General features: G+C 40.1%; 1 protein-coding gene across 3 annotated transcripts in view; it reads left to right on the forward strand.

Moving 5' to 3' along the window:
• Positions 1 to 4,461: 4,461 nt before the first annotated feature.
• LOC146640816 (OX-2 membrane glycoprotein-like) overlaps positions 4,462 to 14,604 on the forward strand; it is a 34,427-nt gene continuing 24,284 nt past the window's right edge. Inside the window, exons 1-7 of one of the 3 annotated variants that reach the window (XM_085399870.1) lie at positions 4,526 to 4,731; positions 9,422 to 9,760; positions 9,860 to 10,153; positions 10,233 to 10,265; positions 10,352 to 10,448; positions 10,533 to 10,599; positions 11,243 to 11,867. In XM_085399870.1, the coding sequence (XP_085255996.1) occupies positions 4,668 to 4,731; positions 9,422 to 9,760; positions 9,860 to 10,153; positions 10,233 to 10,265; positions 10,352 to 10,448; positions 10,533 to 10,575 (870 nt within the window). In that variant the 5' untranslated portion in view covers positions 4,526 to 4,667 and the 3' untranslated portion in view covers positions 10,576 to 10,599; positions 11,243 to 11,867. Of the gene's footprint in view, positions 4,732 to 9,421; positions 9,761 to 9,859; positions 10,154 to 10,232; positions 10,266 to 10,351; positions 10,449 to 10,532; positions 10,600 to 11,242; positions 11,868 to 14,604 lie in introns of those variants that run through there. The other 2 variants (XM_085399865.1, XM_085399866.1) reach the window with 2 other exon arrangements.

Consider the following 14,604-nt stretch of genomic DNA (forward strand, 5'->3'; position numbering starts at 1 on the left):
CTGGCACACCGATCTCTGGCTACTGGAACAAATGACTGGGACATGTAATGTCAAATTTCTTGTGAACTTCAACATAAATCCTTTGGCTTTGAAATACATTCTTTAGATCACATGACATGATTTGAACAACATCTACCATTCTCCCATGATGGGGAGGTGAATGTTGTCACCTACAACAAGTACTTTGGTCAGCAGTGGCGGTCCTAGCCTGCCCCCCCCCCCCCCCCCCCCCCCGCTGCCACACACACATAAAACATATTAAGGATAAAACTGTTGTAGGAACCATACTGAATTTCACCAGAGAAACACACACACACACACATATGAAGAGAGAGAGAGTATGGATAGTATGCAAACGGATACCAAACAGCCATCATAATTTGTCATACAATGAGAACAGGGCAAATCAACAATTGACAATGACTAATTAATATTAAAATCTGTAACATAGTGTATTGTTTGGAGTTTAGTCTGTTACTGTTGCTATTTTTACCATTTCTTCTTGGAGCAACTGTAACGCACATAATTTCCTTAAGGATTAATAAAGTATTCTGATTCTGATTGTTTCAGGATGACCTGCCATTATCCAATGACACATCTGCTTACCTGCATCTTTTGCTCGTTTCTCCTCCTTTTCTCTTTTTTCTAAACTGAGCACCTGATGGCTTTGGCCTTTTCTTGTCCATCTTCCATTGGTTTTCATTTTGCACTCCAGTATGAACACAAATCCCCCAACTCGAAGGTCACCACAACATAACCTAACAGACCTACACCTTAGTTCACAGATTCACTTTAGTTTATTTCTGGGATTTCACACAACCCAGGATTCAAATCATGAATACATAATGGGCTCTGATTTACATTATGAATGAAATGTGCTCTATGTGGAAGCAGCCGCCCCCCCTCCCCTTTTGACATGTTGTGTGTGAGACTTTAAATCAGCAAACTGTAAATTATACATTTTAAATTGTTATTGATCCCTTTACCCCGAGTCCTAACGTGTATATTTATTTTCTTACTCTTCTTATATTTACTGTTCGTTTACTTGCACTGCTGTAACTGGAGCCTCGTCGTCTCGTCTCTATATACTGGACTGTATGTAGCGGAGATGACAATAAAGTTTACTTTGACTTCAGCAGCGAGCAGGCGCACCGAGGGCTCTCGCGCTCACTTTTTGCGTATAGAATTTCGAAAAAACATCGGTGCAAATTATAAGTCTGTATCATAATGTCTGGTGTTTTCGTGTTTGTTGGTTTGTTTTCATTTTTTTTTATTTTGCGAGCTGGTTATTAGATGCTGCTCCAGCCGGTCAGTGAATCATCCGCCGCCCCGCCCTCTCCTCCCTGTGCCGCAAGCAGCAGGCGCACCTCGCAAACGGAGGGCGCCCTTACTCCCAGCAAATGGGTGAGAGAAAACCGATCGGTGCCTGTACCATTCCCAATATGCGCTGGCTGACGTCGGGGCAGCATGAGTACGAGCAATGTATTTTTTATTTATTTTTTTGCCGATGCCCGTGATGCCGCCCCCCCACCACGAAGCCGCCCCGGGCAACCGCCCGTGTCGCCCGTATCAAAAACCGCTACTGTTGGTCAGAGAGTGAATCATGGCTTTGCTCAAGTTTAAACATACTGTACAGAACTGCTCCATAATAATCAGGAACGCGACGGAGCAGGATGAGGTCTTCTATCACTGTTTGTTTAACCCTTAAGGTTCTCAAACAAGTGGAACCAGCTAAGTGCCAGAAACAAATATGCTGGATAACAAGGTGTTACCAGCCGGATGAACGTGTAACACAAATGCTGATTGTTTTTTTCATTCAGTACTCTGTGTTTTATACACTGTATATACATTGTATACATGTGCAGTATATGTAATAATGTTTTGTCTCATGTTCCACATATTTACTTTTGTCCTGCTAATTAATTATGGTAAATGGTGTTTGTAATTTCACTTGTGTACAGTGTTTTTGTTTCCAGTTATGACATTAAGATGTAAATAGGTGTAAATAAACTACAGCGGTGCTCTCAGGTTCACGTAACAACAGCACACAGGGGGGATGTGCAGCACGAGTGCTCTCTGCTCCTCACAGAGAGGTGACTGTGAAGATTCATGATGATGATGAAACTCTTTTGAAGTCACTGATTTATAAAATGATGACTACTTTGTGATTGTAATGCTTATGTTTATTCTAACAGAGCTAAATGAGAAATCAGGATCTAATCCCAGGAATTTAGGAGTGTTTTAAAGTCAGTTTTCTCATTGAGTCTTTTATTTTTTTTTTATAGTTGTTCAAATTATTATACTCTTCTTTCTCATTTTTTTCTAAAAGGTATCAGGATTTCAGTCATTCTGTCGTCTGTGGTGTTGTTGTGCAGTATCTTTGTCGGGTATAAGAAGAAATCTCAGAGCAGGTACTCGTATTAAACACTGTTGTTGATTGCTTTTTTGTTTCAGAAGATAAATGTTCGTGTAGATTTAACTGTTCTTAAATCGTTTGCCTGTCATATTACAATTACTCAGTGTTGAGATATTTGTCAACCTAATAAAACGACGACGATTTTTGTCAGGTTTTGTGGGTATAACGGTTTATTCTCATGGTAAATGTGCAATCAACACTGTGCTCTTTATCGAAGATGTGTGTAGTAAATGTCAGCAGCTTTTCACCTGAAACTCTATAAAACTTTTAAGATTTTGTAAGTTCTCTGTGTCATACTGAACCTCCTGAAAGAAAGTTTCCATGTAGTCCTGAAGATTTACTACATGTAGATGAGTTCCTTTGCACACATTAAGATAACAGACTGTATTCTGTGAGCATGGCAGGTTATTTTAGTTCAATATTGCAGGCTTACAGTGTGTTCGTCTTAAAACATGCAGACTGTTGACATTCTCACTGTACTGCTGATAAACACATTTTGAAAGTTAAATAAATTTCACAAAATGTGTCTTGCATGGTTTATATCAGATTTCCACCACAAATCTTTTAGAAAACGTGATCGGATGGAAGCTTTTGATTATCTGATTGTAAAGAATTGGAACACAAGAATGAAAGTCATTTAAACAGTTCACACATGTACATATGCATAGAGTAGATACACTGTCACCACTACAGCTGTGCTCTCAGGTTCACGTGAACACAGCACACAGGTGGGATGTGCAGCACGAGTGCTCTCTGCTCCTCAGAGAGAGGTGATGGTGACACCAACTAAACAATCACCGTCACCACCAACTAAATTTTGACAATTTTTTTCTTTCTTTCTCTTTTTGTGTGTGCCTTTCCAGACAAAATAAAAAGTAAACAAAAGAAAATGTAAAAAAAAAATGTGCTAAAGCTTGACAAACAACTGATGCACTGAAGCATTCTGAAAATATTAATTGCACATTGCAGTTTTTGTGTGAGTACTTTGTGCAGTTAATTCCCCCCCCCCCATTTTTAAAGATTTCATTGATGTTTGTGGTGAAAAAAATGATGGAAAAAATGATGTTTATTGGCACACAATATGTGTTGTCCCTGAGCTGATGCGGCTGATGCGTTAAAAACATCATGTGTTGAGAGTGAGGGGGGACTAACCAAAGTACCCCGTGCCTTGATATTAGGTTGAAACCATTGCATTCGTGTGGATTTGTCTCTTTCTTGCCGAGTGAGCCCACTAGATGGCACTACAGCGTCAGTGCACAGGACATTTCCTTGTTTCCACTTATCGCCAGAACTTGCTCGCTGTGTTTGAGGAAAACTTGCAACACTGCTCTGTGATTTAGTGGAGAAAGAATGTTTTTCGCCTTTCGCTTTATGTCAGCTGGGTTACGACTGCGACTATGAACTGGAAATGGGAAGCCGATGGATGGATGATAATGCAGGGTTTCACTTGTGTACAGTGCTGTGACATGAAGATGTAAACTAACTAAAGTCCAGTGAAGGCGTTTACTGTGGACTCCGGTATGAAGCCAGTTTAATTCAACCTTAAAAGTTAATCATCAGATTTAGGTCGTCGACATGTAAGTAATTTGCAGATGTTCGGTGATCCATGCACAGCAAAATCTCCAGCGTTAAATTAACACTAGAGAGTGTCTATATGGGCCCACTCCTCTGAGTGTTAAATGAACACTTCTGACAGTGTTATATTTTTAAAGGTAACCTAGTCAGTTTTGAAGATTAACAATGACTAATCTGAGCAGTGCTGATTTTCTGACACTGGAATATTTCTAACATTTTGAGTTATTTTCCAGTGTTAGAAAATCAGAACCGTTAGTCATTGTTAATCTTCAAAACTGACTAGGTTACCTTTAAAAATATAACACTGTCAGAAGTGTTCATTTAACACTCAGTGGAGTGGACCCATATAGACATTCTCTAGTGTTAATTTAACACTGGAGATTTAGTTGTGTGGGGAGTGGCTACAGCGCATGCGACATATCGACTGTACCATTATAAAAGGGGGCAAAATGGCGACACGTGCCTTTACATCGCACTTTAAATTGATAATTCTCGATTATTTTTTGTTATTTGTCTCACTATATGATCATGTACACATGTATTATCTTATGATTCTTTTTAGCTAACCTGTTAAACGTTTATATGCATCAGACCAGCTGAAAGTTTACCCGTAACTGTAGTAGCTGAGCCCAAAGCCAGACAAAGAGTCAGCCTGAATGAATGAAGTTTATATGAAATGTCCTTTTTCGGAGTTTTGCTTTATGTTGTTGCTGTTTTTATTTCTGGAGCCTTTGAAAAGGGTGAGAAGAGACTGCATGTTAATTATTATAATATATGAGTTTGACTTTTTTATACAGTAAAGGTCATTTATTTTGTTCCCTCATGAGAAAATGACTGGTTTCAGTTGTGGTGGTGGGAGAGGTCGCTAAGGTGAAGTAACCATTTTGATAATGTTGTGATACAGGTACAACCACAGACAGCATAAAAGAGTGTTTTCTGTGGGTGTAGCTGAGTATTTAGGCATTACTATCATCAGGGGTGTGTGGATGATCCTGATGTGTGCAGGAAAGGCACTTCAGCTATTGTTCTGTGAATTATTCATATCAATTCTCATTTAAATAAGCAAATACGATAATTTATAGTTTGAAAAATATAATAACTACATTATTAAAAAGATATTTTAGATGAACATAAAAAAAGTAAAATTCAGGGGTTTTTTTTCCTCTGCACTTACGATTCCCGGGTTCTGGCTTTAACTACTTTGTAATCACTTTTTACTCAAGAAACATCAATTGCTGGGAACTCAAAGAGTATAAAAAGCTACCAGGCTCACTGTTAAGGACAAAACAACAGTCCTCATCACTCAGGAGTTCCTATTTCTCCACCCTGCAATGATTTAAAGAGGGATTTATAGACGTGCACAGCTTGGTCCACTGCCCTCCATTCGTGGCTGTAATCACAGACTGCAGTAAAATCATCAGTCTTTAGACTCAGCCCCAACAGCCGCCCCAGTCATCAGTCTTTTTTTTTCCATCTATAGAACAAATTACAGACTAAGAAGACACATTCTGACATTTGATTCTACAAACTCTGACATTTTCCAACGTACTTAACGTTCATGGAAATGATGGTGATGGGTCAACACAAACCTGTCTTTGTTTCTCCTGCATTCTCCGGCATAATTCAGTGAAAGCGTGTTTATACAGACAGAGTTCTGAATCTTATGACTCTAATATGCCCTGTGAGTTAATACTTGCCTTTTTTCCAACACCGAAAGGCAATTGTTGCAAACAGGGTAGTGATCTGTACACAAGTGTGTGCTACTATGCTTGTATTTGTGGGGTTTATAGAAAAATAACCTTACTGCAATGTCAGGTGACCCCATAGCACCACATAGGAGAGACCTGGTATAGTTGTAACATTGGGATCACTGAATTGATCATATGACTCCTATCTCATCCCATGATCACTTCAGTGTTTAGCCACTTCCATCCCTGATTTGGGGCGATGGGGCAATTGTGCTCAAAGCGTTGGCAATTTGTCTTGTAACCGCAAGGTTGCCGGTTTGCCGGTTCGTGCCCCGGCTCGGACAGTCTCGGTCGTTGTGTCCTTGGGCAAGACACTTCACCTATCGCCTACTGGTGTTGGCCAGAGGGGCCGATGGCGCGATGTGGCAGCCTCGCTTCTGTCAGTCTGCCCCAGGCTGTGGGGCAGCTGTGGCTACAACTGTAGCTTGCCTCCACCAGTGTGTGAATGAATAGTGGAATTGTACAGTGCTTTGAGGGCCCCGAAAAGCACTATATAAATGCAATCCATTATTATTATTTCACATGGTGGTTATCATGGCTGTAAGCAACTGCATGTAGATTGTAGAAAACTGATTTTGACTTATGAAATTACTTCTTTTGACCAGCACTAAGCTTTGTTAGGAGTTAAACAGCTGCAGACCAAATAATATGACTAACAGTATATTAAATAGGCAAGCTGTAATACATTTGCCCCCTGCTAATTTTAAGCCGCTATGCTAATAAAGTTAGATAAACAATGACCGACAAGGGTGGGGTGAGTTGTAACATATACTTTCAATGTGTTACAACAATTCCCTTCCCCAAAGTATGAATAGCTTATTGATTTTAAATATGCTAACACATGTACTTTTACAGCATGTCTAGATAGTGGAAAAGAAAAACTGATCAAGGTATGCCTGCTAATATTTAAAAAAAAAAGAAAAAGGCATCTGATGAGGTCTCAACGAAGGGTGAGTCAGTCAGATCTTCCATGTAACACTGAGCAGATACTCCAAGTCATTGCAAAAGCTTATGGAAGAATAACAGAAAAAAGAATGGAAAAATAATATCTTAGGAAAAATATATGCAAGCAGAAGAAAAAGAAAGTGAAATCTGCCCCCCAAAAATTTGAAAAATAACGCTGAAGATTCTGAGACAATGAATGATGAAAACCTTTGCATTGGTAACTCAAAGGCAAAAAAAGTTTGGGTAAAATTTACCCTGTGCAGTCTTTGGGCCCACCAAGCCTGCACTGCAGAGCTACCAACATTCATCTGTCAACATTGTGAATCTGATTAATACATGCACACTGCCATTGGTTTTTTTTGATACAGATAATATACAACAACATTGTGTGTGTGTGTGGTGTTGAGCTTTAACAACACACCAAACCACACCCTGAACCTGCTGGTCCACTCATCCCCTGCAGCCATGCCACAGAACACACCCAACCAGAAAGACCTACATCTTTTTCAGACAGGTGCATTGTACCTGTTCGTACCTGTGACTGAACTGTTTATTGAGTATTTGTGTTTGTTCTCTTAAGCTAATTTACACACCCACACACAGCAGAGTGCATTTGAGTTATGTTTAGTCACAAAGAGAGTTCTTTTATTCCAATAGACCAGCGGTCCCCAACCTTTTTTGCACCACGGACTGGTTTAATGTCAGACAATATTTTCACTGACCGGCCTTTAAGGTGTCGCGGATAAATACAACAAAATAAAATGATACGACCAACACTAAAACTGTGGTATTTTTTAAATTACTTTATTAGTAGCGTCCTCCTGAAATGTGCCAACAACATTGAGAGCAACATCCTCCTCTCTGTCCTTTAATGGTCTCTGGTATTTCTTTCAAAATAAGACACACAACTACAACACAGGAAAAGACCCAGGGAAATAGAGTTAATGATAAAAACCCTGAAAACCATAAATTTCACACCTGGGCCTCGACTCTCATGGCCCAGTACCAAACGTGGCCCAATGAGTGCAATAAACCACTCTTTGAAGCATGTCCTCTGGTGTGGGCTCTGTTTTTCTGTTTCTTTTGTCTAATTGTTACAATTCTTCCCAGCATTTGTTACAACCCACCTGGATATTAGGGTACATTGTAACAAATTTAATGTTAACACACGAGGTCTTTTCTTGCAGGGCTTTGAATAGATCCCATTCATTGGAAATAAAAGTGGGTATTTTGTGTAAAAGTTTGAGAGCTTCAGGTGCTAAACCAAAAAGTCCTGTCAATGATCTCATTGAGAGGGTTCAGGCCTATGCAGAACAGCAGCAGGGACAGCATCTCCTTGATCCTGCACTTGATTGTGACTTGTGCTTGTGCTATGGACTTAAAGTAGTGTTGTACGCCACATCCCCAGTGAGCTCCCAATGAAGGCTCTTAGGATCCTGTTGATCTTATGCAATTATAAGCATTCCAGGATCCATGTGTGTGGCATCGAGTCTTAGGCTTTCTTGTAGTCAATCCAGGCAGTGCACAGGCTGGTCGGTCGCTCCTCTGGTATTCCTGCCTTTCTGTGCCCCGCTCAAGTTTTTGAGCCATGTGCCTGTTCATCTTAGCTGCTATGATGCCTGACAGGGGCTTCCGTGTGGTACAGATTATTGGCCAGTAGTTAGATGGGACTGTCCCTTCTGGGGGTCTTCGGGAATTAGGGCTGTCCGGCCTTCAGTAAGCCATACTGGGTGTCCAGTATTGCTCCATCTCAAGCCTTGGTGGTGCTGTTCTCATATTGTTCCCCCTACCACTGAGAGTACAACTTGGATGGTTCTGTGGCGAGACAGCTGGTTTATTCTCCTGCCTTCGATCTCTCGGGTATACTTCTTCAAACGGCTGGCCAAGGCTGTGATTCTTTGCTTGGCAGTTTCCAAGGCCTCAGGTATCAACAGTTTGCTGTACTTTTTAGGCACCTTCTTCATTTGACCTTTCTGACACTCTGATAGTTGGCTTACCTCCCTCTGTACTACCTTGATCTTGGCCTCTAGCTTCCTTCATGGAGGGTACTGCTCCTTGTGGTTGTTCAACTTGTAGCCAAGCATCTCACTGATCACTGCTGCTATAGTGTAGATCAGCTGGTTAGTTTTGGTAATAGTCACAGTGGGCATTTTCCATAGTACTGCATTCACATCATCAAGTCGATCCTCATAGGGTACTTCAAGTAGTCTTGGTAACCGGCTATGGAAGATCCAGGTTTCAAGTTTCATCATGATCCTATGTTTCAGGTCAGTTCCTCTCACACTCAACGATCCTTACATCACACTTGGGGCTTGGTACCCAATCTCGGGTGGGGGTGATGATATCTCCTCCCTGACCTGTCATCCTGGCTCTTCCTTGCAGCAGTAGCATTCCAATAGCAGATGATTTTCAGCCTGTCAGTGTGTTTGGCAAATCAAGCATATAAACTGTTTTGGTTTTTTTTTTTGTGTATTATCTGATGCGTATGGACCAATGCTGATGTGAATGCTGATTGCGGATTGCAGCTTTTTCATAAGGTGTTGGCTTTGATCCTTTCTTTAATTTGATATTGTATTTGTTTGAGCAGAATGTAAATGTGAGTGTGGAGGCAAAAAAAAAAGGTTGTTAATTGCAGGAATAATGATAGCTAACGGTACTAGACTTGTGTCAGTAAGGATTGCACTTGAACTTGAATAGAATATTTAAAGTGCCTCACAGCTTGATCTATCTCCTACAGCTCTAACAGCAGTGATCCAAACACAGCAGACTGTGCTGGCAGCAGTGGGAGAAGATGCTGAATTCAGCTGTCAGCTCTTGGAGACTAAAGACGTTGTTCAGGTCACATGGCAGAAAATCTCACATGATGTGGAGACAAATGTTGCCACCTACAGCAAGTACTATGGTCAGAGAGTGAATGATGGCTTTACAAATAAAGTTGAGTTTAAATACACTGGACTACAGAACTGCTCCATAGTCATCAGGAATGTGACGGAGCAGGATGAAGGCTGCTATCACTGTCTGTTTAACACTTATCCTGAAGGCTCTCTGACAGGGAAACCCTGCCTCCGAGTTTATGGTAAGAACCTTTACCTCAAACAAACATACTGGAAATAAATGTGTTAGCAGCTGGTGTGTTTGTAAGAACATGTTGATGATATTTCCTGATCCTTCACAGAGCTGCATGAACCTGTTGTTGATGTCAGAGAGTCAAACTCTACTGAAGAGTGGGTTGTTTCCTGTTCAGCCACTGGTCGACCTGCTCCCACTGTAACACTCAGTGTCTCACAACAAGACCTCAGCTTCTCACAGTACAACACTGTCAGTGTGTCCAACACCAACGCTACATTCACTGTCACCACTACAGCTGTGCTCTCAGGTTCATGTAAACACAGCACACAGGTGGGATGTGCAGCACGAGTGCTCTCTGCTCCTCACAGAGAAGTGATGGTGACAACTCCAGATGATGATGGTGAGAAACTCTTTCAAAGTCATCAATTTATAAATTAATGATTACCCTGTTATTCAAATGTTTGGGTTCCTTCTTCCAGGTTTGGATGAAAAATCTAATCACATAAATTTCGGTATGTCAAAATGTACACTTTTTAAAGCCAGTTTTTCTTTTCCATCTGTTGATATTTAAAACGTAATACCCCCTCTTTGTCCATAGGATCCAGGACATTAGTCATTCTATCCTCTGCTGCGTTGTTGTTTGCCTGTGTTTCTGCACTCATCTCTGTCTGGCTTAGAAAGAAATCTCAGAGCAGGTATCCTCTTAACAGCGTTGCTTTTTGTCTTTTTGTTCAGCTGATAAATATTTGTGCAGATGTAACTGTTCTTGAATCTTACAGTCAGTCACATCGGCCGGTTGAGATGAATGACATGGCTACCTGAAGCTACAATGAGAGATACTGAGGAGTAAGTCAGGCTTGATGCATCATTCTGCATCTACAAAGTTATAAACCCAGCTATGAAAAATTTGGAATGCTGTTAAATACGAATAAAAGTATAATGCAGTAATTAGAACATTTTATAAACCTATCACAATATAATGTTGAAAGTATATCAAATTGATGAAATGTAAATCTAATGAAATAATGAAATTTTTAGCTTATTTTGGATTTGGTGTCTCTAAATGCATCTCAAAAATGTTGCCACAGGAGACCAAAGTTCAAAATGAAAGAAACAACTGGAAGAACATTTTACAACTAACTAGATTAACTGTTAAAATGCTAGTAGTATAAAATGAGGATTTTAAAGAGACAGGGTTTGTCAGAAAATGGCCAGAGGTTGACTTTTAAGATTGTGAACTTGGAAAATAATGTAATAAAACATGCAATGGAAAGTTAAAATTAAAAATATGTTTTGACATTTGGAATTTTCTGACTTACCTCCAGAGCTCCTTTTTATTCTTTTACTTCCTTTGTAAACTAATGTAAACTGCATGCCAACCAAACTGATGCATATATCTTTCCACTAAGCTATTGCTTTATTTAGAATACTTAGATTCTGTAATATTGACAGAGCAATGATATAATGTTGTTTTTATTTTATTTTAAAGGACTAAAACATCTTCAGGTAAACAACGTGACAGTCAGCGCAAAAAGCGAATGCCTGCTGACACCACATCATGATATTGGGGCCTTTGAGTGATGAAACGTTTCTCCCACAAAACGCTACGTCCAGATGAACAGAATCAACTTTTGGAGATTCATTTGCATCAAAACTGCAGTTTGACGAATTTTTGCTTTTTTTGTTTACATTTTGCTTTTTTATCAAGAAGAGTGTATTTTCTAAAACAATGGTGCTGATTTGACAAATAACTGCACTAACGTTGGACTAAAGAAAATGGTAATTGTTACAGGGAAATTGCAGTTTTTATATCATCACTTTGTGCTATATATTTATAGCATATTTATTTTATTTATTTTTTCACCAGTTTTTAATGTTGTTATACCTTTTTATATTTGGAAACACGAGACCATGTTGTCCCTTAACAAAACAGCACTGAAGTTCTGTTTACAAAGTACTAAAATGTGTTGCACTGAAACATTTGCAAACCGTTAAATAATATTATTATCCTGTACATTTCAATTTTCTGCTGTTTATTTTTTCCACTGTTTTTTTTAAATATTTGAAAGAAAAATTGAAAATGCAAGAAAATAAAAATGTACTGTAAAAAGTAATGTTTTTTTGTCATTTTACGGATATTTATATTTTCAATTTGACTTACTTTAAATGACTTTAAATGAAAGTCAGCAGGAGTGAGTGACTAACATGAAGCATTTCTCAGTACCTTTGGCTGATTGATATAATTTCTTTTGTTGCTGGAATTGATATGATTAATACCAACAACCAAATTTAAATAATTCCTAACAGATTTTCAGCTAAAATTGAATAACATGGCCTCTGAGGGTGCCTTATTATTCATGATAAAAATGCTGAGGTGTTGAGGAGAACAGATTTGAAGTTTATTATTAAAAGGACTAAGCATTTGTTAAGTCAGTGTAAAACTTTTGAATTTCTTTTGTTTGAATAAAAGACATAAGAATCCAAATGTGTTTTAAGTAGACTGTAGGGCAGGGGTGGGCAATTCCAGGCCCCGAGGGCCGGTGTCCCTGCAGGTTTTAGATGTGTCCTTGAACCAACACAGCTGATTTAAATGGCTAAATTAGCTCCTCAACATGTCCTGAAGTTCTCCAGAGGGCTGGTAATGAACTAATCATGTGATTCAGGTGTGTTGACCCAGGGTGACATCTAAAACCTGCAGGACACCGGCCCTCGAGGCCTGGAATTGCCCACCTGCTGTAGGGCAACACCCAGCGTACAATGCTAATATGCATATAGAATTTAATGCTCTATATACTCCAAGGAACTTGGAAAGAAAGTGTCTGGGCTTCTTTAAGTTTCTTGAAGATGTTTCACCTCTCATCTTAGAGGCTTCTTTACTTCACTGGATGAGAGGTGAAACCGCTTTACGAAACTTAAAGAAGCCCAGTTGCTACCATGACATCATGACCTTGATGACTGAGAACCTACACAGACATTGACATATATAATTACAACAGTTAAAACTGTTGTAAAACTGTGTTCTCTACAACCTTGCCTGGAACAGGATTACCAGGGACCTGTAGCAGGGAGGGTGCTTGAGGGAGAACACCTGTTGACCTGGCCTTAGGCCATGGGGCCTGGCCAGGCAGAGCATGAAGAGAAGACATTGGCTTGACCTCCTGTAGACCCACCACCCACAAGGAGCGCTGTAATGGTCAGGTGCAGCGTGTGCCACGTGGTGGCAAAGGGCAGAGACCCTGGCAAACCGATCTCTGGCTACTGGGACAAATGACTGGGACATGGAACGTCACCTCACTTGTGGGGAAGGTGCCTGAACTAGTACATGAGGTTGAGAGCTTCTGTCTAGATATAGCCAGGCTCACCTTAATGCATGGCTTAAGTTCTGGAAGCAGTCCCCTGGAGTAAGACTGGACTATGTCCCAGTCTGGAGTTGCTGCTGTTGGTGAGAGGTGGTGGGCCCCAGGTATCTTGGTACCCATTGGCGTGCTGCCTGTAAGTTAGAGTTTTTCCCGTTAGACAAGAGGGTTTGTTCCCTGCACCTTCAGGTCGGGGAACGGGTCCTGATTATTGTCTAGCTTACCATTCAAACAACAGTTCAGACTAGCTGACCTTCTTGGAGTCCTTGGGTGGGATGTTCAAGAGTGCTCCAGCCGTAGACTTTGTCCTTCTACTGGAACACTTCAACATTCATGTGTGCAATGACAGTGAGACCTGGAGGGGTGTGATTGCGAGGAACAACATGCCTGATCTGATCTAATTCAAACGACAATTTTCCCATAAATTGTCTGATATTAAGGACATTATGTTCAAACATAATGTCCTTAATATTCTTAAGTGCGTGTGGCCCCAGAACACTCTCGGCCCTCACACCTTCATGGTTTCATCAGATCTGTGTCTGTACGTTCTCGACACTTGGGGGGGGACATACAGACACAGATCTGAGCAGGGGTCTGAGCAGGCTGTTTTCCCTAAGAACAGATTTTAGCAAGTCTTTCCTCTCTGTTGGACTTGAACTTGAACAAAGTATTTAAACCCCCCTCACACTTTGAACTATAGCTCATGCACCTCTAAGAGCAATGACCTTACTCATGAAGTTGAGTTTAAATATGCTGCACTACAGAACTGCTCCATAATAATCAGGAATGTGATGGAGCAGGATGAGGCCTTCTATCACTGTTTGTTTAACACTTAAGGTTCTCTAACTCTTTCTAAGAGCCACTAAGTCTCTACAGGTTCCACTTGTCAAACAACTGGTTAAACCAGAAAACAAACAAAGAACCCATTTTCTTAGCTCTGACAGGAGTAACACAAATTTTGATTGGTTGGTTCATTCAGTATATGGTATAATGGCCAAACAAGTCACACATGCGATTCCTCTGCATCCAGTTCACCTAACACTGAATCAAATGGCAGCAGTTGAAGTTTTTCATTATGTTGCTGCAATTTTTATTATTGGGATTTTTGACAAAGGTGAGATAAAACTGTATGTTGTATGATTTAGGACTTTTTAAACAGTAAAGACTCCTTTTTTCGTTTTTCGAGAGGTACAAGCTCAGGCTCAAGGACTTTACATGGTGGGAGAATAATTGAGGCAAAGGTGAAAATGTGTGTCACGTCAGACCTGTGAGAGTAACACTGAACTTTTTGTTTCAGTAAGTGTTGAATTTAACAGAATATTTGTCTAGCTTCACTCCTTGATCAAAGGTTACGTCCACAGTAATGCATTTTCGTTTGAAAATCGTTTTTGCATGTACACAAACATGTAGACAAGAATAAATGAAACCACCTTCAGCGCACTTAGATCACATTCTGGGAATAGTTAAAAGATCTGAACCTAATAGAGCTGAGAGA

This window comes from Rhamphochromis longiceps, unplaced genomic scaffold (assembly GCF_057381845.1).
Source record: "Rhamphochromis longiceps isolate RC_006_pf unplaced genomic scaffold, R_longiceps_female_GT1.1 unmapped_scaffold_1, whole genome shotgun sequence".
Lineage (NCBI taxonomy): Eukaryota > Metazoa > Chordata > Actinopteri > Cichliformes > Cichlidae > Rhamphochromis > Rhamphochromis longiceps.